General features: G+C 37.6%; 1 protein-coding gene across 4 annotated transcripts in view; it reads left to right on the forward strand.

The window, feature by feature from the left end:
* VTI1A (vesicle transport through interaction with t-SNAREs 1A) overlaps positions 1 to 21,072 on the forward strand; it is a 367,819-nt gene that overhangs the window by 16,621 nt on the left and 330,126 nt on the right. For all 4 annotated transcript variants that reach the window (XM_025395799.1, XM_025395802.1, XM_025395801.1 and 1 more), the window contains exon 3: positions 702 to 812. In XM_025395799.1, the coding sequence (XP_025251584.1) occupies positions 702 to 812 (111 nt within the window). The remainder of the gene's footprint in view (positions 1 to 701; positions 813 to 21,072) is intronic.

A 21,072-nucleotide genomic window follows, 5' to 3' on the forward strand; every position in this document is an offset into this window, starting at 1 on the left:
TATTAAGAATGTTTGGGTTAATTTGTTTATTTTATTTTATTTTAGATTTTATTTTATTTTTATTTTTATTTTCATTCCATTCCATGCCATGCCATGCCATGCCATGCCATTCCATGCCATGCCATGCCATGCCATGCCATCCCATCCCATCCCATCCCATATTTTTGAGATGGAGTCTTGCTGTCTCACCCAGGCTGGAATGAGTGCAGTGGTGCAATCTCAGCTCACTGCAACCTCTGCCTCCCAGGTTCAAGCTATTCTCCTGCCTCAGCCTTCTGAGCAGCTAGGATTACAGGTGCCCACCACCATGCCCAGCTAATTTGGTATTTTTAGCAGAGACGGGGTTTTGCCATGTTGCCCAAGCTGGTCTCAAACTCCTGACCTCAAGTCATCCACCCGCCTTGGCGTCCCAAAGTGTTAGGATGACGGGCGTGAGCCACTGCACTTGGCCAAATGTGTATGTTTTAACAAAGCATGTACTTGAGCACAATGTGTGTCACTTGGCAAGTACTCAGAATTGTTGAACTAAACAAAAATTAAGAGTAAAAGTAGTTTCAGTGTTATTTGATCATTCAGCACCCTGAGCCTGGTTGTTCAACTACAAAAATGAGGAACTGGAATTAGATCCTTTCAGCCGTAAACATTTGTTCAAATAAGAGTAACAATGTGGTTTAAATCACATTTTTCTCTCCCCCTTCTAGCTTGAACAGATGGATTTGGAAGTCCGAGAGATACCACCCCAAAGTCGAGGGATGTACAGCAACAGAATGAGAAGCTACAAACAAGAAATGGGAAAACTTGAAACAGATTTTGTGAGTCAAATTCGACCCTTTGTCATATTTACTTTTTTTTTTTTTATTGTTTCCTTCTCATGCCTCAGTGAGCATTAAATGCACAGTCTTTTGGGCTCGTGTAGAAGACAAGTAACAGCTTTCATTCTTTATGAGTTAGGGATCTAAAAAATGGTTCTAGAGAGAGCTAATGGTGGAATTTAAGGTATATTGGATTAATGACTCACAAATGGATCCAAGTCATGCAGCCCTTTGAGTGTGAATGGTATTACTGGTACTTAGCATTTATTAAAATTTTGAAACTCAGTTTCTGGCCTTTCAGGGTTTCTGGCCTTTAAGATGCAGCCTGTACATTTGAAGCTCCTGGACTTCAGGGGCTCATAATCTCCTGAAAGCATATCTGTATTTTTGGATGCATGTTTCCATGTGTATTTTTTCCTGGGATAAACTCCATAGACTTTATTAGATTCTTAATAGGATATATTATACCCTTCCCCCAAAAGATAAAAGAAACCACTTTCAATTGATAATTTATTTGTGATCCTTTATATTAATTGTTCATGAGAATATTTAGCTGTGTCTTCCTATATATCTGGCTTTCAACTTTATCTGCTTTATAGCAAATTTAAGGATATAAATGTAAAGACATAATGTTAAAGTTGTTAGTAATTAGACATTAATAGGAGTAGAAAAGATACAGCTGAGTAATTCCACTCCTGAGTATATGTCCAAAAAAAAATTGAAAGCAGAGTCTCGGAGAGAGATTTGCACATCCATACTCATAGCAGCATTTTCACAATAGCGCAGAGGTGGAAGCAACCTAAGCATCCATTGTTAAATAAATGGATAAACAAAATGTGGTATATCCATACAATGGAACATTATTCAGCCTTAAAAAAGAAAAGAAATTCTGACACATGCAACAACTTGAATGAACCGCGAGGACATTATGCTATGTGAAATAAGTCACTCACAAAGACAAATACTACATAATTCCACTGATAAGAGTTATCTAGAGTAGTCAGATTCATAGAAACAGAAAGTAGAATGGTAGTTACCAGGGACTTGAGGGCAGGGAGAAATGGAGAGTTGTTTCATGGGCAAAGAGTTTCAGTTTTGCCAGACTGAAACTTACAAAAAGTTCTGGAGTTTGGTTACTCAACAATGTGAATGTATTTAACACCACTGAACCATACACTTAAAAATGGTTAGGAGGGTCAATTTTATGTTATGTGACTTTACTGCAATTAAAAATAAAAAGATATAGATAAAAAATATTTTTAAAACCCCGCCAATGATGAAAGGTCAAAGAAGTTAACACAATAACAACTAACGGTTCTTTTAGGCTGGCACAGGAAATTAGGTTTTCAGCAACTTAATGAAATTTCATATGACTCACATTTAAAAAAAGAAAGATACAGGGGAGGAAAGATCTGAGTCTTACCTATGAGCAACAAAAGTCGTGTGTTGGGTGATGAATCAGCTGTATTTCTGAATCTGGGGCCCAAATTCACAAGGAAAGTCAAGAATGTGTAAGGATCTTTCCGCCTCAGTTCTTGCCTTAGGTGTTTTGCTTTTTGGAGGTTACACCTTCTAGGCTGCCGTATACTTTTCCACTGTAGGACCAACATCAGTGGACCTGGTAGAAATCCCTCCCAGAGTCTGAAAATAGGGTGATTTGCAGTTATGCATGCTTGATTTGTGTTTGAGTGGCTGTTGTCCTGAGAAGTTGAGGTGGATCACATCAATAACTCTGATACCTTTTAGACTGTGCTCCTATTAATTTAAAAAAACAAATTAAAACTCATGATGAGCCCAAATTGATAAAATAAATGTATATGCCTAAGTCTGTGCTCTGTACTATGTAAAATTTTCTCCAACTGCTTTGTGAAAGGCTAGTTTTTCTCAGTAAAAATATGAAATATAGTGAGAAAATTGGATTAAGAACAACTCAGATATATACTGAGAAAATTCTAACTGAAGTTAAAGTTTCAGTATAAATGATGAAAGCAAAAATACCATGTTTATAAAGATTATTTTAGCTTGCTTAAAAAATGAAACTTTTTTGGGAACTTTTTTTTTTTTTAATGGAACTCTTTTCTGAAGATTTTTCTTATGGGTTCTAGAAAAACAAAGGATATGAATTTGCTAGGGCTGCAACCACAAAGTACCACAGACTGGGTGACTTAAACAACAGAAATTTGTTTTCTCACAATTCTGGAAACTGGAAGTTGGAGTTCAAGGTGTTGGCAGGTGTGGTTCCTTTCGAGGCCTCTCTCCTTGATCTTAGGTGGCTTCTCCCCGTGTCTTCATATCTCTTCCCTCTGCACGTTTCCATGTCCCGGTTTCCTCATATAAGACATCAGTCCTATTGAATTAAGGCCCACACGAATGACATCATTTTAATGTAATCACCTCTTTGAAGACCCTATCTCCAGAGACACTCACATTCTCAGTATGGGAATCAGGACTTCGACATAGGAATTTATGAGACACAATTCAGTTTGTAATGTTTAGGTCAGTTTTAATCTTTTATTCTTAATTTTTTTTTTCAGAAGTTAAATTATTTCTGTGATTTGTAAGTCAGCTAACCCAATCTTTAGTTTTTCTTGTTTCCCAAAGAGTACAGTACTGGGTAAAGTCGTTTAGGTATCTGGAAATTGTATACTTGGATAAGTGTTCCTTTCGGGCTATATTTTCTATTATAAAGAAAAATGGAACCAACAACTATGAAACTAAAAATTTATTCTCTAGGCCAGGGATGTCCAATTTTTTAGCTTACCTGGGCCACATTGGAAGAAGAATTGTCTTGGGCTACACATAAAATATCCTAACACTGATGATAGCTGATGAGCTAAAAAAAAAAAAAAAGAAAAAATCGCAGAAAACCTCATAATGTTTTAAGAAAGTTTATGAATTTGTGTTGGGCCACAAAAAGCCATCCTGGGCTGCCTGCAGCCTGCTGGCCATGGGTTGGACTAGCTTGATATAGACTATCATTAACAATTCATGTATTTATATGTATATTTGCTACCACAGCTTTCTTCTACCATGTTAGGAAACATCTTTCACCACCTCTACTTCTATTGAATAGTGATTTACAGTTTGTAAATTACTTTAACATACATTATTTCATTTCACTGTGTGTAGAATAGACAGAGCAGATATGGATTACTATCCTCATTTACACATGATAGAACAAAGAAGCTTAGATTAATTATAGATTTCATTCAACGAGCGTTTCTTGAGTACTATGGTGTGTCAGGCACTGTCCTCGGTGCTAGAATGCAGCAGTGGTGAACAAGATAAAGTTCTCGTTGTCATATAGTTTAAATTATAGCGGGGGAAAAGTCTAGTGGGGAAGACAACAAACAAATACATACATAGTATAATTTCAGGTAGAGATACATTACATAAAGTAAAGTGAATAAATGAATAGAGAGTGACCAGCAGGGTGATTGTGGCCATTTTTGCTCGGGTGTTCTCTGAGGTTTAAGTGAGAGAGGACGAAACGTGTGTGGTTGCAGAGGAAGCAGAGGAAAGATCTGTGACGGCATTGTAGGCTGTGGTAAAGACCTTGGCTTTTATTCTGGGTTGATGAAAAGTCACCGGAGGACTTTGAGAAGTGAATGGTCCTTCGATTCCTGTTTTACAGCTTTCTTCATTTTACCACACCACCTCACATGATATATTTGAATAGAGTGTAGAAAATATTGACATAACTCCCTTTTTAAATTATTATTTCTTTTATAGATTTAATCCTTTTTTTAAATGAATGGAGAATATCTATTTAAAGATACTTGATAGCTTTTGTATGCTGACATACCATATCTAGAAATACTGAATTTCAAGAAAGACTAGCAGAGATGGTTCTTCAGCTCTGTGTTTATTGCAATTGAAGCCATTCTCCTGTTCCCCTTGTAATAGCAAGACTTTGAGGGAGCATTTATGCCCATGGGGAGGGGCAGAGGACAGCTCAATACTGTTTTCTTTGACTCATTTGTCCACTTGCTTTCTTTCCCCAGCCCGTCGTTCTCCTCTGCTTACCCTTTGGATGCCTGGATCCTTCAGGCTTCCTCACTACTTACTCCCATAACCTCCTCTGTGTGTTATCATCTTTCCCGTTCCTTCCATGGCTGCGTCTATACTGACTGGTATTTGTAGCCCAGACCTCTTGGTTTATATTTCTTACTATTTATCCCAGAGTCTTTTAAACACACTCAGATTCAACAAGTACTGGTTACTTCAGAGTTATCGTTAATTTTTCAAGCTTGTACATCCACTGCGTCATTGAGAATTAGCAGATCTACCACCGAAGTATCTCTACTACTGGAAGCCTTCATGGTTTCTCTATCTGTATAATTGTAGTATGATTTCCTAATTCTGTTTTTGTGTCATTCAAAACCCTCTACATACTCCATAATTATCTTTCAAATACACTGATCTGTATATGTCATGCCATTACACAAAATCCCAGAGTCCTCATTGTCTGCTGAATAAAATCCAGGTCAATTTCTAGGTATTCTGACCTGTACCATTGCTTCTTCACATGGCTAATAATTTTATAATACTTGCTGTTATGACCTCTATATTGTTATAAAGCCTATATTTTATTACTATTTTTTAGAACAGTATATCTCAACCTTTTTTTTCATTATCACTTCTCTAAGGATACTTTTTAGACATGTTTTTCCTAATCATCCCACTCCTTCCCCCATGAAATTTTAATACCACAGATATTCTGTATCTGTACATCTCTTATGTACTATGGCTCCTTCGAGGGCCACACATCTTTGTAATGTCTTAAGATTCATCATACTCCCAAGAACTAATTTTTGCCTCTGTGGACATGATATTGCTCCTGTTGACAATGCATGCTTTAGAGAATGTGAGGCTTTATTCAGGCAGTTAGATAATTTACCGGCAAATCAGATTGGTCCTTTCAGAGTTTATGGTTCGACTTTGTTAGGACACGTTTAGAGTAGCCCTACTTTTATGGTGTGGCCTTTCTTGGGTTCCTTCTGAAAGACTGGAGTGTTTAGTAAGTGCTCTCTCCCCTATGTTTGTTTGGAATTCCATCTCTCTGCTCTGGGCAACCTCTAAAACATCCATTCAATCCATTACTCCCCAGTACCTGTTCTCGGGGTGAGACCTCGTGGGGTCTCGTCCTCTACATATGCAAGTTCATTTTCAGCCAAAGACTTAGGGGACCACTTTCTCGATTTCTGGAGCTCCTTCTCTTTGTGGCTGCTTCTCACCATTACCCTGCTATGTTTGATGATGCATCCCAGCAGTCCTAACTCCAGTGTCTGCCTCCTAAGTTCAGTGACTTGCTGCACTCCCTGTGGGCTCCCCCTCCATGTGCTGCAATCGGGAAAGTGCCTCCAGGCTGAGAGCCATGCCGGGCTCATTGCACATGTTTTTCTTCTTTGAGGAATTACACTGCTCCATTGCTTGTTGTCCAACTTTGGAAAACAAGTGATTCGTGCATTTTGTCCATGTTCACACAGTTGTTTAGAACAGGAGGGTTTGTCTTGTACCAATTCCTCCACCATGGCAGGAAATGAAAGTTCAGTGTAGATTTAATGTTTCTTAATTCCTCAACAGATAATTTTATATATCAGAGAATGAAAAGTAATAGTCTGCTCTTTACTGTAGGAAAGTTGAAATTTTCCTACTCAAGGGTCGAGTCGAAGTATGCTAAAATGAATTGACACTAAACAGATTAATGGGAAAAACCAAACAAAATGTATTGTGTGCATAAGTACAGGGGCCACACACAAAGTATGAGACTCAAAGTAGGGCCAGATAACTGAAGTTTTTATACTGTGCAGAAAAGCATAGAGGTTTGGAGTGTGGGAACAGGTTATCAGAGCGAGAGGGGAGGAAGGCAAGCAACGGTTGTCTTGGCTCTGCTTGATGGAGCCTCGCAGGCAGCAGCCCCCCAGAAGAATGGATGGGAACCTGTGGTAAAGCTTTCTCTGTTACCTTTAAAAGTGCCGAGCACAGTGGCTGACGCCTGTAATCCCAGCACTTTCGGAGACTGAGGCGGGCAGATCACTTGAGGTCAGGAGTTCGCATACCAATGTTCACATACCAGCCTGGCCAACATGGTGAAACCCCATCCCTACTAAAATTACAAAAATTAGCCGGGCATGGTGGCGCACACTTATAATCCCAGCTACTCAGGAGGCCGAGGCCTCCCTTGAACCGGGGAGGTGGAGGTTGCAGTAAGCTGAGATCGTGCCACTAAACTCCAGCCTGGGCAACAGAACGAGACTCAGCCTCAAAAAATAAAATAAAATAAAATCAAAGAGCGTCAGACTTTCAGTCTCCTTTTCCTGTGAGTTCATCTTTCCAAGATCTGGGTAAAGCTGATAGGGGTCAGGGTGGGGGCGCTCAGAGAAAGCGTGTTTTGCATTTGCTGTTTACTTCACTAATATTGATTTCCTCTACAAATGCATATCTCCAGCTTTTCAGAGCCATTCTTGTGTTTGTAGCCCCCTGAATAGCCATCTTAAAAATATGCCAAAGAAGTATATTTTGGGGTGGCATATTTTGGTTTTCTTCATTATAGTGGCTTATCATAGAATATAATTTGTAACTGACTAAATACCTGTTTAAAGGATTTTAAAATTCATGTGGTAGTTTGCAGTCAGCATCGTGTGTGTGGGAGGGTGTTAAGGAAAGTTAGTGGTCATACTTACATGCCCACTTATACTGTTACCATTCCTGATTATTCTGTTCACTTACCTAATTTCATTCTTCTTGATTTTTTCTTTTCTTACAGCCTGTATTGTTCATTTTTGGCTTGTTGTGTAGCCTCAAAGGAAGTTAGTAATATTAAGTTCAGAAGAGGTCAAACCTAATCACCTTATTTTTAGATGAAGAAATGGAGGACCAAGGAGACCAAATGACTTACTCTAAAGTAACACTGCTTTCTGGAGCCAGAATCAAAATCCAGTAACTAAGCACCCATTTTACTGTTCCCTTCATAATCCTTTACAACCTGCCCGCCTTCGAGTTTCCACAAAAATTTAATAGTCTGTTTAGGTATTTGAAAACAACTTTTTTTTTTTTTTTTAAATTAGAATTCCTGTAAGCTGTTCTTGTAATTTCTTCCTTCAACATTGGTATGAGGTTAGCTAGGGCCTTCTCATGTCAGAATGTTCCAGAAAAATGAACCAGCCAAGAGGGAAAAAAATGTAGTTAAGGATTTTTTCAAGTTTAAGATTACTGTTTGCTTCTTAAGAAAATCAAAGCAAATTTTAAAACCCTAAACTTATACAAACAAAACCCCCCCCAAATTGTATAAAATGTTTGACCAAGTCTCAGTAAATAGAAAAAGAAAGAAACAAGTAAGTGGTGTGCCAGTCTAAGGTTCCAAAGGTTATGAGGACATGGTGTGTTGAATGCTTTTTCACTTCTCTGATATTGTGCTATGATGCTAGCACCATCTTGTGGTTGATTTATATAGTTGCATATTTCTTTTTTCTTGTAACAAAGCTGAACTTCCTTTAAGACATACACAGAAGGATTTGGGGTGAATGATTAGATCGTAATGAATGTTAAAAAGAGAGCTTTTTAGCCCCAGTCTCAAGTTCACTTCTATCCCAGGTCAGTGGTGCCCGAATGCTGCCTTTTCCTGTTTGGCAGGCTATGTGATGTGATTGTTAGACCAGCTCCTAGTGCAGAGCTGTCTACATCAGAGAATGGCACTTCTATTGACAGTCTCAGCAGTGAGGCTGAATGGTCCTAGAAATCCAACTACCTGCAGACTATCGGAGTTGGTCCCTTAGGTCAGGGTTCAAAGGATGTTGTGGAACAGCTTGAAGCTTTTACTGATACTACCTGTACTCTCTCTTTTCATAGGTGAATGGACAACTTGAGTATCTGAGTTTATGAGTAAAGCCAGTACCCATATTCTTTTTTTTTTTTTTAACCTGAGATAGACTAAAGAAGTTCAAATGAGAAAGGTGAATTTAAATTTTGATTTTTGTTGAAAGGTCAAGAACGTATGCTTCTGTTTACATTTTATCTTTTCTGTACTTACAACTTCCTGGGATATTTTACTTCTATTTCTGTGGAAGCTATGGAAAACCATGAAAACATGTTTTAGAGGTTTGGGTAGTCTCAGTGGTAATATGTGGTAAACATAGCATCAGCTGATCCTTCTTACAGGACCATAAGTGCATTCTAAAAAGAAATGTGAAAGGCTAGACAGAACTACCTCAGAAAAGAAAGTTTTCTTTACTGTGTACACTTAATGAATACGCCTGATATTTTTAAAAATTACATTTGTTGTTTGATTCTGTGTAAATATAATACCTGGTCATTATAGAATATTCTGAAAATAAAGAAGAGTAAAAAAGAAAAAAAAATCACCAGTAGCCCTGTTACCACCAAAGAACCATATTTTTTATTTCGGTTTGTTTTTTCCAATCTTCTCTCCCCTTCTCCCTTGCATAATTTATTGTTTCATTTTACATAACAATGAGGTCATTTGATCCACATTACTTTTTTGAGACAGAGTCTCGCTCTGTTGCCAGGCTGGAGTGCAGTGGCATGATCTCAGCTCATTGCAACCTCCGCCTCCTGGGTTTGAGTGATTCTCCTGCCTCAGCCTCCTGAGTAGCTGGGACTATAGGTGCGCGCCACCATGTCCAGCTAATTTTTGTATTTTTAGTAGAGACAGGGTTTTACCATGTTGGCCAGGATGGTCGTGATCTCTTGACCTCATGATCCACCCACCTTAGCCTCCCAAAGTGCTAGGATTACAGGTGTGGGCCACCACACCCATCCCACATTTTTTTAAAATCAAAGATTGTAACATTAGTATTTTCTATTTTTGTAAATTCTTGATCATTTTAATGGGTGTATAATATTCCTTGAATGATGTTAGCTAACCTTTTTTTGAATCTTACTATATTTCCATTTACCTCCTCTATCATTTATTGTGCTGCAGTGGACATACTTGAACACGATTATTTCATTAGGATCGTTTCTCAGAAGGCAGATGACCAAGTGAAAGAGTATTAACAGTTTTATGGCTCTTAATAAAATATGCCTGGAACTACATTTTTATTGTGGCTCATCCGATCACTTTTGTTCTTTCTCCATATTTTCTCTGTGTTAGAATGTGACTTTAAAAATAAAAATCATAGGTAAACCAGGACTAAGTACTTCACATGCATTACTCGTTTAATCCACAAACAATTATATAAGAAATACACTGTTGTTTATGACTGTGGGGATTTTACAGACTCTAGAATTAAATACAACTGAGATTCCTTTTTCTAAGATACTCTTCCATGGAAGATACATTCAATGTTAGTAATGCTGGCAAATGTGCATGGTTCTCAGATTCTGGCCTTACCCCAAATCCATTTTGCATACTTAACATTTCTTAATCAGAAACCGAAGAGTATTTCTTTTAGTTATTTGGATATGACTATGACCTTTAAGAGAGAAAGTACTACTCTATTTATATGTTATGTGCATGTGCATGCCCATTGTTTTCCTTTTTTGAATTCATTTTCTTTTCTTCATTCTTTCCTTTTTTTTTCTTTTTTTTTTTTTTAGGACAGGGGCTTGTTCTGTCACCAGGCTAGAGTGCAGTGGTGCAATCACAGATCACAGTAGCCTTGACCTCCTAGGCTCAAGTGATCTTCTTACCTCATCCTCTAGAGTAGCTGGGACTACTGGTGCGAGCCACCACAGCTGGCTATATTTTAAATCTTTTTGTAGAGACAGGGTCTCCCTATGTCACCCAGGCTTGTCTCCAACTTCTGGGCTCAAGTGATCCTCCCACCTCGGCCTCCCAAAGTGCTGGGATTACAGGCCTGGCCTGCATTCATTTTCTTAAAAAGTTGGTTCTCCGTTCCTAAGGCTCTGCTAGGTGAAACTGTTAGAAAATCATCATGCAGTTGCCCTTCATTGTCTATAGGATTCTTATTCCTGGCCTTGACCTTGGTCAGTCTTCTCACAGAGCTCCCGTTAATTTCAAAGGCCAACACAGGAAAGGGACCCAGCAGGCAGAGAATTTGCCAAAAATCTATCGTTACCTGTTGTCAGTGCCTTCTGGGAGCTGATGTGTGCTTGTGTATCACCCTGCCCTCCTTATCCAAGAGCCTAGAAAAGGTTCGTGTTCTTGACCCTTCTCTCCTCATCGTGTACACTTGATTAGAATAATATTATGTGTTAAAGATTTTATTATTATGTGATTTTATAAAGATTTTATAGTCCTATGTGCTGAATTTGAGGTTGATCTTAATAGATTTTCTTCACTTTGGAAACTCTGACACTTTCTTCCAATGTGACTATTTTTCTGATGACAACTTTGGGCTTGAAAGTGTTTGCCTTTAGCTTCTGTAGAATTTTATAACCTGTAAAATAATTTCCATGTTCACTGTAGTCGTTGTCAAAGCTGAAGCGTGTCCTGATGCAGATATCTGTGTGCATATGCACCCACACAGTCATGTGCGTGTAAATTTTTTTTAAGTTCATGTCAGATTCCTGATTGAATTCTGCAATTCAATTGTAGTTTTTTTCCTACCTACTTAACAATAATTTTTCATCATGGAATTGTAGCTATGTTACCATTTTATGGCAGAAGGAGCAAAGTTTTGCTACGACTTTATGGAATTTCTAGTTGTTTGAGTTTTCCAAGTAGATGAAGTATATATTTTCCAGAAACAGTGCTAACTTGCTCTATATGTGTGTGTAGTTTATTGGTTTTCATACAGTTGTTTCTGTTTATAATCCTTCTTAAATAACTTAACAAATTATTAGCAACTTCTGTTTGCTTGTTTTGCCCAGTGACTTTGATCTTACTTAGGAAATAAAGAGCAAAGATAAAACCAGATAAGATTTTGAGAGATTAATTATAAACTGATGACAAATTTGGCTTTATTGTTAGATGGCACTAGATGGCACTGTTTGTTTGCAGAGTGCCATTTTTTAAAAAAGAAACTATGCTAGTAACTGAAATTACTGCCTCATGAATAAAATATTTCTGATGGGATTTGCATTTCTATATTGGCTGAAGACACTGTGTTGAATGTTTTATTAACCAGCCCAGTGCAACTGTCAGCCTATTAAAGAGATCCAGTGGTCCCTGTTTAGATAAATAAGCTAAATAAATCCAATTCGTCAAATTGTGTTCCTGGCTGTTTATTTTCCATTCTTTTGATGTACAGTTTATTTTAAGTTAAAGCCACATCGGTTTAAAAATTAATGGGAAAATGTTATTTGGTGTTTGGAACATGAAGAAGCTAATTGCCATCGTCAAAAAGCCAGCTCTGTTTTAGTGTTAAATTGTTTGCTCATAAATAGTAAACTTTTTAGTGATTGCTTACAGACTGTCCCATGGTCATAAATAGTCCGATATTCTGCAAATATATGGCCAGAAACTTTGTTATCAAGACGAGTGGAACCTCTGTTTAATTTCCCTGGGAAAAGTACTGCATAGTTTAGAAGACAAGCCTTTTCCTTGGCTTTCCCTTTGAGTCACTGTCATTTTTCATGTATGGTATACTATTCCTTGGAAAGAAAAGTAGCTAATTGATTTTTAAATGAAATGCCTTTTATGAATGTACTTGCTAGTCACTCTCCTGGTAAAATATCAAACATTAAAGAAGAGACAGTGATGCTGTGGAAGTGATGTTACTGAAGGAACCAGAGGCCTCAAGGTGATGGCTCGGTATGGTACTGATGTGCACATGTTCATTGTCCTCTTAAGGCTTACGTTCTAGAAATCTTGAAACTCACAATTTAATATCACAAACTGAACCAGAAGATTTCACACTTTGGCCCTAGGGTTACAAAAATATTTGAATAAAGTGTGTCAATTTTGTGCTTTGCTAAACTGAAGTAAGGTAGCAATTTGAAATGACACCTCGTGATTCCAGTGTCTCATTTCTTTTTTCGTAAGTCTTCAGTTGCTTTTATGCCATTCTTATTGTCTTTACCCAGTTCCACATTTATGAGACGTGGAGCAAAATTTAAAATGGGTTCGGCACTTTTGACTTAGCATATAGCTTTTAGGTGCCTTTAGCTGGTTGTGTTAAAAACTGAGCCAGATCTGATCTCTAGGGTGAAGATTTTTACACTGTGTAATAGTAGTTGAGTTTTGCTATGTCAACTATTTTAAGCTTTCCTATACAAGAAGTTAAATTGGGACTAGAATAGATTTTGCCAGAGACTTTTCTGATGATTTCAAATCCTCGTAAGCCTAGCAGAAAATGGACCATGTATACAAATAGTCTCATTTTTTGCTTATATTGTTTTGTTTGACTTCATGTCCTTTAGTTCCCCAAACTGGATAAATTGTATTTTAGGAGTAAAAACAAATAACAACCGTGCAGTCAAATTGCGCTTTGGGCTTTTCTTTTAAGAAGTTCATCAGATCATTAATTAAAAGCCTTCACTAGAAATGCCTCTGAAATGCTTAAGTGCGATCATACTGGGAAACCTCGAGAAACGTGACTCCATCCGCAGTGCATTTTATTAGTTCTTGAGGCTCCTCATGTCTTTGCAAATACTCCAAAGCTATTACAGGTCAAGCTCCATCAGAGAAGATTCTAAGGAAATGTCCAAATTTTCTTATTCTCCATTTGGTTCTGTTAAGTATTATTTAAACAAGTTACCACTGTCTTGGACTTGGAAATGTACTGTGAAATGAAGACTTCTTTTATTAGTTATGAAGAATTTGACCTGCAATTGCATTAGTAAAATGGAGAAAGAGTGTTAGATTTTATGCTTTGGAAAGTCACATTGCACAGCATTGGCCTTGGTGTGAAATGTCTGATTATAGAAATCAAATGAATTTCTTAAAACTGTATTCTGTGCTTTAAAACAAGGATGCCCTTTGTTAATCTCTTCTGAATTTTTTATCTGGTACCTTTTGATTTTCATAAGGGAGTATTGCATCTTTGCATATTGAATGACATTTTTTGTATCCTTGTTTTCTTATTTTGACCTTTTTCTACAAACCTAGTCTACAAAAAATTCATCTGAAGTAAGGCTAGAGTTGTCTTACTTATGGAAATGTAATTTTTAAAGTAAAGCTTAGGAGAAAATTACTATCCTTATAGCTAGCATCTTGCAGATTTATATTTATTTTAGTTTCAGTGACGTTTAAAATTTTCTACTTTTTTGAATGAATGTGGTTCAGTGCTAACCATTTCATCTTTGTATGATCCTGGGCTCCTAGTTGAATGTTCTATTTATACTTCAAAAATATTATGTATATATTATTAGATTGCTAGAAATAGTTAATTCTATACTTTTCTAATATTGTGTGCAAGCTAAATGTGACCATACTATCAAAAGAGAAAGTGAAATAGAAAGGCCCAGGCAGTGTAGATTGGAGGCCTTGGACATGTGGCATATTCATTCTGTGCTTCAGTTTCCTTATCTGCAAATCTAGATTCTAATACCAACTCTGCCTACCTAATGGGAAAATGCGAGGGTCAAATAGATAACAATAAAACACTTGGAGAACTGCACTAATTTTTATTCAGTGACTTTCCTGTGAACAAGTGGTAATGCTATAAAAGAGGTTAGAGGATAACGTATCTCAAGGTCAGAAAATTTCTTAAATATCCTGAAAATGTAAACCCTCTTCCGCATTGCTTCAGTGGACTAACTGCGGGAGCATACACGAAGGATTAAAACGTGTAATCTTCCATCTTATTCTCGAATATGACCTTCTGAATTGGATTGCTTTTGTATTCTAGCACATTTTGTTTTGTAGAAGACATCTCAGAAATTAATCACCCTATGGTAGTAGAGTCAGAATTAAAGGAAGAAGAAATATGATATTACATATTATTTTATATCATTTTGTTATTGTATTATATTACTATTTGGAGTTATATTTGCACTTAGTTTTTATCTAGAGTTCAAAATACACATTGGATTACTTTGGATTTCCTTCCCATTTCCTCTCTAGCTTCTAATAACTGACAAGTCTCAGCAACATTTGGAAGTCACTGTCGGCCAGGCACGGTGGTTCACGCCTGTAATCCCAGCACTTTGGGAGGCCAAGACAGGAGGATCATGAGGTCAAGAGATCAAGACCATCCTGGTCAACATGGTGAAACCCCGTCTCTACTAAAAATACAAAAATTAGCCAAGCGTGGTGGCACGCGCCTGTTATCCCAGCTACTCGGGAGGCTGAGGCAGGAGAATCGCTTGAAGCCGGGAGGCAGAGGTTGCAGTGAGTCAAGATTGCACCACTGCACTCCAGCCTGGCAACAGAGCATGACTCTGTCTCAAAAACAAAACAAAAAAAGCCACTTTCTTTACTAGGCCAGACTCTGGCCTAATATATATACCATATTTAGAGGGAGGGGAGGAAGACTCTCTAATATGGGGCTTTAGACATGCTGACTGCTTTTGAATTAAAGGAAATTGGAAGGCCTTAGAAACTGCCTCAGAACCAAGGACTTTCTAACCTTCTCTTGTTTCTCTCTCCCACCTTACCCCCACCCCCTGCTCCTGCCCCAGCACGGGGAGGGGTTCTCTCTGGAAGTTCCCTCATCTGACTGACGAAAACTTCTTCCAACGGAAATGCACTTGTCTTAAGACTCCCTTTCTCTCTGAATCTCATCAAATAACCAGGAAAAATCAACCACTTGAGAAGAGACTCAAAGTCCTCACCATGCCCAGACAGATTTTCATTTATTTTTCTGAGAGCTGCACCGAGAGATTACATATGAGACTTTTTTTGGCATGAGACTACCATTGTTAACAGTGCGGTTTCACCCCCTACCTTCCCGTAACTCATCCCACTCTACTTCTGAAAATAATCATTTACAAGCTATTGTCTCATCTTTGGGCTCATTAAATTCCCCTAAATATTATTCACTACCTCTCAAAATTGGCCACACCCCTCTATCTTCCTCTCCTCTAGGAAGAGGATGCATTTTAAACCTCAGATAGCTGGACCTTCTTTGAATCTCACATTTGATCTCATGTACACATTAATAAATTTGTATGCCTTTTCTCCAGTGAATCTGTCCATTGCTAGTTTATTTCAGTGGGATGACTCAATTATTGAATCTTCAGAGGATAAATTTAAACTTTTCTGAAAGTGTCTGTTACATATTGTGATTCATATTAATGAAGTATTGACTTTAGCATATATACCTAAAGACAGCAAGAAAATAGCCCTATAATTTAAAAGTTCCAAGTATTGTTACATACTGAGAACTTGGCCTACAGTATACACACACATAGAAGGCAGTGTAATACACAGCTAGAAATAATATGGTAGAAGCGAAAATGACTTGAATCAGGCTCTCAGTAGTAAAACAAGTAATATTAAACAAATGTCAAACTAAAGAGCAAATGAGGAAACTGAAGCTAAGAACTTTCAAGCTGGTGGTGTTTTAGTCACTTGAATAAAGTTTTAATTTTGGTGGTTCTTAACAATTTTTTGGTATTGTTTTGATATAGATTACTATAAACAACTTACATTGTGCAAGTGGCCAAAAGATGAATAAGACAAATTTTTCAAGGAGCTTGTTGCCTTAATAATTATAATACTGTGGTATATAAGCACAATTACAGAGGTACAGATGGGATCGTACGTGAAAACAGGGAGGGTCATCCAACCCATATGTGTGTGTGTGTGTGTGTGTGTATGTGTGCGTGTGTGTGTGTGTGTGTGCATGTGCACGCATGCGCACACAGGTGCAGGCACACGTGTGTAGGAAGTGGGAGTTTTGAGGAAGGCACCCTCTGGGAGGTGATGTCCAAACTGAGACTGGATAAGGCGGAAGGATAGGAGGAATTTGAGAGAAGCAGGGTGTAGTCAGGTTGAACGAACAACATGAACAAAGAATTTGGGCAGGGGGGACAGTGGAAGGGAGGAAGGGGAGGACTGGAGTGTTTGAAACTGCTCCAGGTATAAAATATAGGTCTAGGGCCGTGATTCCTAGACTTTGCTATACATTAGAATCTGAGGATCTTAAAAAAGTTCTGATGCCCAGCTCCCACTCCCAGATGTTGTGATTTAATTGGCATGGGGTACAACTTGGGCATCAGAAGGTTTTTCTAAATCTCAGGTGATCCTTTGTGCAGCAGAGTTTAGGAAGTACTGAGCCAGAGTGTGGGGAACTGAGCCAGAGAGCTTGGCACATCCTTGTTGGTTAAGTTGAGCAGCTCAGCTTTTATCTCATTTGGGATTAGACACTATTGAAAGGTTACTTGTGCTGGGTAATATGGTGGCTTTATGTTTAATGAAGCACCTGAAACAATAAAGCTTTTTCTTCCACATGAGTTGCAGTGCCATTTTATTTTATTTTTATTTTTCCCTTTTAATCTTTAATGTTATTGTTTTAAATAAAAAATTTAAAGTTGGCAAAATCCAGTATTTTACATTTATTCTGTATCAGACTATTTTAAAACTTAATTTCCTTTCGGTATAAAGTTAGGTGTTAGTTGGGGAAAACAGAAAAGCCACGACATGAATAATTTTGCTGCTTAGGTGGCAAAATGAGTACTTTAAATTTTCAATTAAGCTTAAAAAGAAAACAAAACCCTCAGTCTTTGATTGCATACTGACTGTCTCTTTGGCCTACCTTAAGCCAATGCCAATGGAATGTCTTCATATGAATTTTTGTTTTTAAATTTGCAGTCTAACTGCTTTGGATACAGGCATATTAACTCCCTTGTAAGAAGGGAAATATAGTTACAAAAGTCTTGTATTTGTATGTTGTTTCTGCATTTAATAGGAGACACTATATATATCCATTTTTTTCTTCACCCTGTGAAGTCTTGTAAGGCTGATTTTAACTTAATTTTGTACAAGAATTGTCAAGAAATTGCTAGTAATCTCTAATCAGAGAAAAAGAAGTACGGATGTGATGGATAAATAGGATTCTGTTATGGCCAGCATCTTCATTGATCTTAGCAGAATTGCTCTTTGCCTCCCCAGTGTCTGTATTTTCTCTTGGCAGTAAGCCGAGTAAATTTGGAACAGAAAGAAAGAGAGAGAAAATCTACTTGGTTCCAAATGATGATAGCTGTGCATTGGTGTGGGGAAAATAACTTACAACTTGATAGTACAATTACTAGAGGATTTCTTGTATCTTGTTTAGGGGGAAAATTGAAGTTCCTTTTGTGGCTAGATTGGAAAATTTCTAACTTAACATAACCCGTAACTTATGGTATCAATTTGAATGATCATGATATCAAGGGATAGAGTTTTTAATTATGAAATTACTTATAAAAACTATTTCTGAATAGTAGTCAAGAAGACTCAGATTAGAAAAAAATACTATCCTGTGTCTTAAACAATTGCTATTTTAAAATCTGTTATATTTCTTAAAGCAAAATAATGGTTATTTTCTCAGTTTTTTAACATAATATATGGATTAAAGAGTTTTGGTTCATGAGTGCATTATTCTGCTATGGACTTTGCAATCAGAGAGGTTGTCCTTATGAAAGTATGTAATTTCAAAATGTTTTCATCATATAAATTTACTTCTTTCAAGCTAATTGTTGTACTCTCAGATGGATTCTGAGGATATAATCTTGCTATGTGTCTGGAGATAGAGATTTGGGGTGAAGTTTTTGTCAGTGCATTTTATATCTGAGAGGGCTTTCTCCATACTCTGTTTAGAGACTGCCAAAGTAGTCAAATTGTGCTTGCTAATTCGAATGAGAAATGACCGCAGATGGCACTGTGGCTCACACTAATATTTAAAATAGGCCATATTTTGGCATTTTGTGAGAAAAATTTTCAAGACCAAATTTATTTAAAATAGTCTCTTTGCACTAAGAATTTGCTTTTCACTCTGAAAAGGCATTCTTTTTAACCCAGTAAAATTCCAAATGTGAACTATATTTTTAAAATATTAGCGAGTCATATTTTATAATAGATTGTGAGCAGTTGTATTTTTTGTGCCCTTGGTAATGTATTTCAAAGCTGGGTCTCTTTTAATACTATTTCTACAAAATCTTTTTACATAGGGATAGCACCTAGGAAGTGAAAATTAAATTATGCATATGCCCGTGCTTCTCATTCTTACCTCCAAGAAAGCATCGCTGAAACCTTGCCACAAACTCAAGGTATTTTTTCTTTTGAGTTTTGTCATGACTGGGGCTAAACAACTGTCACTGGCAAGTGACAAGAGGCACAGACAGCAGGGGAAAGAAAAAGAGAGAAAAGAAGTAGGCGTAGGAGAAACTAAAAGCCGAAGAGATGGGGAAGAAAGATACCCAGTATCTTCCAGGAGGGTAAGGATGTTGGAAGCAACTGTCTCAGGTGCCAGTTTGTTGGTGCTCAAGCAACAATCTGCCTACTTCTGCGGTATCCAGATGCTTTTGATGTCTTTTTGGAATCTAGGAAGTACTAAGAAATGTCTCAAAGTATAGACTGATGTTATCATTACATTTAAATTTGCCTAAAGGATTCTGCCAGTTCTCCAATTAAAAAAAAAAAAAAAATCCATAAAGAGGCTCAGCTGCAGTGTTGCCATTGCATGCAGATAGTCAGGAGGATTGCACGACAATGAATGTTAACCCAATTTTATTTTCCTAGTCCATGGCATAAACTCGAGTGTCTGATGCATTTCTACCTTGATATTGATACTTTGGCAAAGTCAGGATGCTGCCTTTTAGGGCAGCAAAGATAGGATTTTTCTTTTAACTGAACACTAGTGGTAATGGTAAATCTTTCTGTTTTGTCTAGAACAGGGTTCCTCAACCTCAGCACTATTGAAATTTGAGGCTAGATAATTCTTGTGAGGGGCTGTCCCATGTCTTCTAGGAAGTTTAGCAACATCTCTGGCCTCTACCCACTAAATGCTAGCAGGCTGCCATCCCAACCCCAATCATGGCAATCAAAAGATGTCTCCAGATATTCCAAATATCCCGTTGGGGGCAAAATTATCCCTGGTTGAGAGCCACTCAGTCTAGAATGACGTTGATGGGGATTTCAGAAGGAGAGAGAGAGAAGATTAACAATAACAATTAAAGGCATCTAATAGGCTGGATATCACGTTGTATATAATTTATTCTTCACAGCCAGTTTATAATTCAGACATAGGAGGTTATGAAAGCTAACACACTTTCCCAAGGTCTCCTAATTTGGATCCAGGACTTGAAATCAAGTCTCTCAGACTTTGAAGCTACTAAATCATGCTCCATTATAGCATTTATATCTAAAGAGTCACTAAATTCTCTGTTCATCTAATGTGTAGAGTTTAAAGATGACTTGGTTCATAACCAACCTACACTTATTTCGAATAGGCTGTAAACCAAGAGAGGCAGTGTGATGCAGCAGCAGGTACACTAGATTCAAGGTCAAGAGTTCTGACTGTGGGTGTCAGCTCTAATACTAACTAGCTGAGTGCCATTGGGCAAGCCATTCTGTCTCAGCTTCTTCGACTCCAAAATGCAGAGGTCAGCCTCCACGCTCTCCAAGGTCAGTGAACACTGTTGCTTAATGATGCTGAAAATTTGAATACTTGGCATTTTAAGGCTTGTGAAACTTTTCACATTGCTTTAAATCTATTCTATATGCAGTTTTGGACAATCATTATGCTTTGGAATATTGGGCTCCACTTCATCTGTTAGGCCCATAATGATATGTCTTCCATGTCTATGATTTCACCACCATTATTCAGCTCCTTTGTGAAGTCTTTTCTAGGCCTTCATGATAGATTTTCTTTACTTTCCATTCACCTTGACACATATTTGTAACCTGTATCAACTTACACACTGTTTGCTTGTCAGAGCTGAAATGATTTATTGATTTTCACTTACTTAAGTTTTATTACTTCAACCAATTATAAGATCTTCAAGAGAGGAGAGTAGGTCATCTATTTTTTGTATTTTTGAAGTATTTAACAAATGCTGTACATAGTAGCTGTTCAACAAGTGCCTGTTGATTAATTTTAAGACCCAAGATTTATGATTGTAAAGCAAACTTTTTAGGAGAAACATCTGTGATAAATGATAGGCACACAAAACATAAGTATTCCAATGAAAAAGTTGCATCCGGTATGAATTATTCTTTAAATGCAATTTTTATTTAACTTAAATAGAACAAAATAATAATGCCATGTGTTACAGTAAGTGTTTTCTTTGTTCTGACTTCTAACACGGTGAAACCTCGTCTCTACTAAAAAAAAAATACAAAAAACTAGCCGGGCGAGGTGGCGGGCGCCTGTAGTCCCAGCTACTCGGGAGGCTGAGGCAGGAGAATGGCGTAAACCCAGGAGGCGGAGTTTGCAGTGAGCTGAGATCCGGCCACTGCACTCCAGCC

The sequence above is a fragment of the Theropithecus gelada genome, chromosome 9, assembly GCF_003255815.1.
Source record: "Theropithecus gelada isolate Dixy chromosome 9, Tgel_1.0, whole genome shotgun sequence".
Taxonomy (NCBI): Eukaryota; Metazoa; Chordata; class Mammalia; order Primates; family Cercopithecidae; genus Theropithecus; species Theropithecus gelada.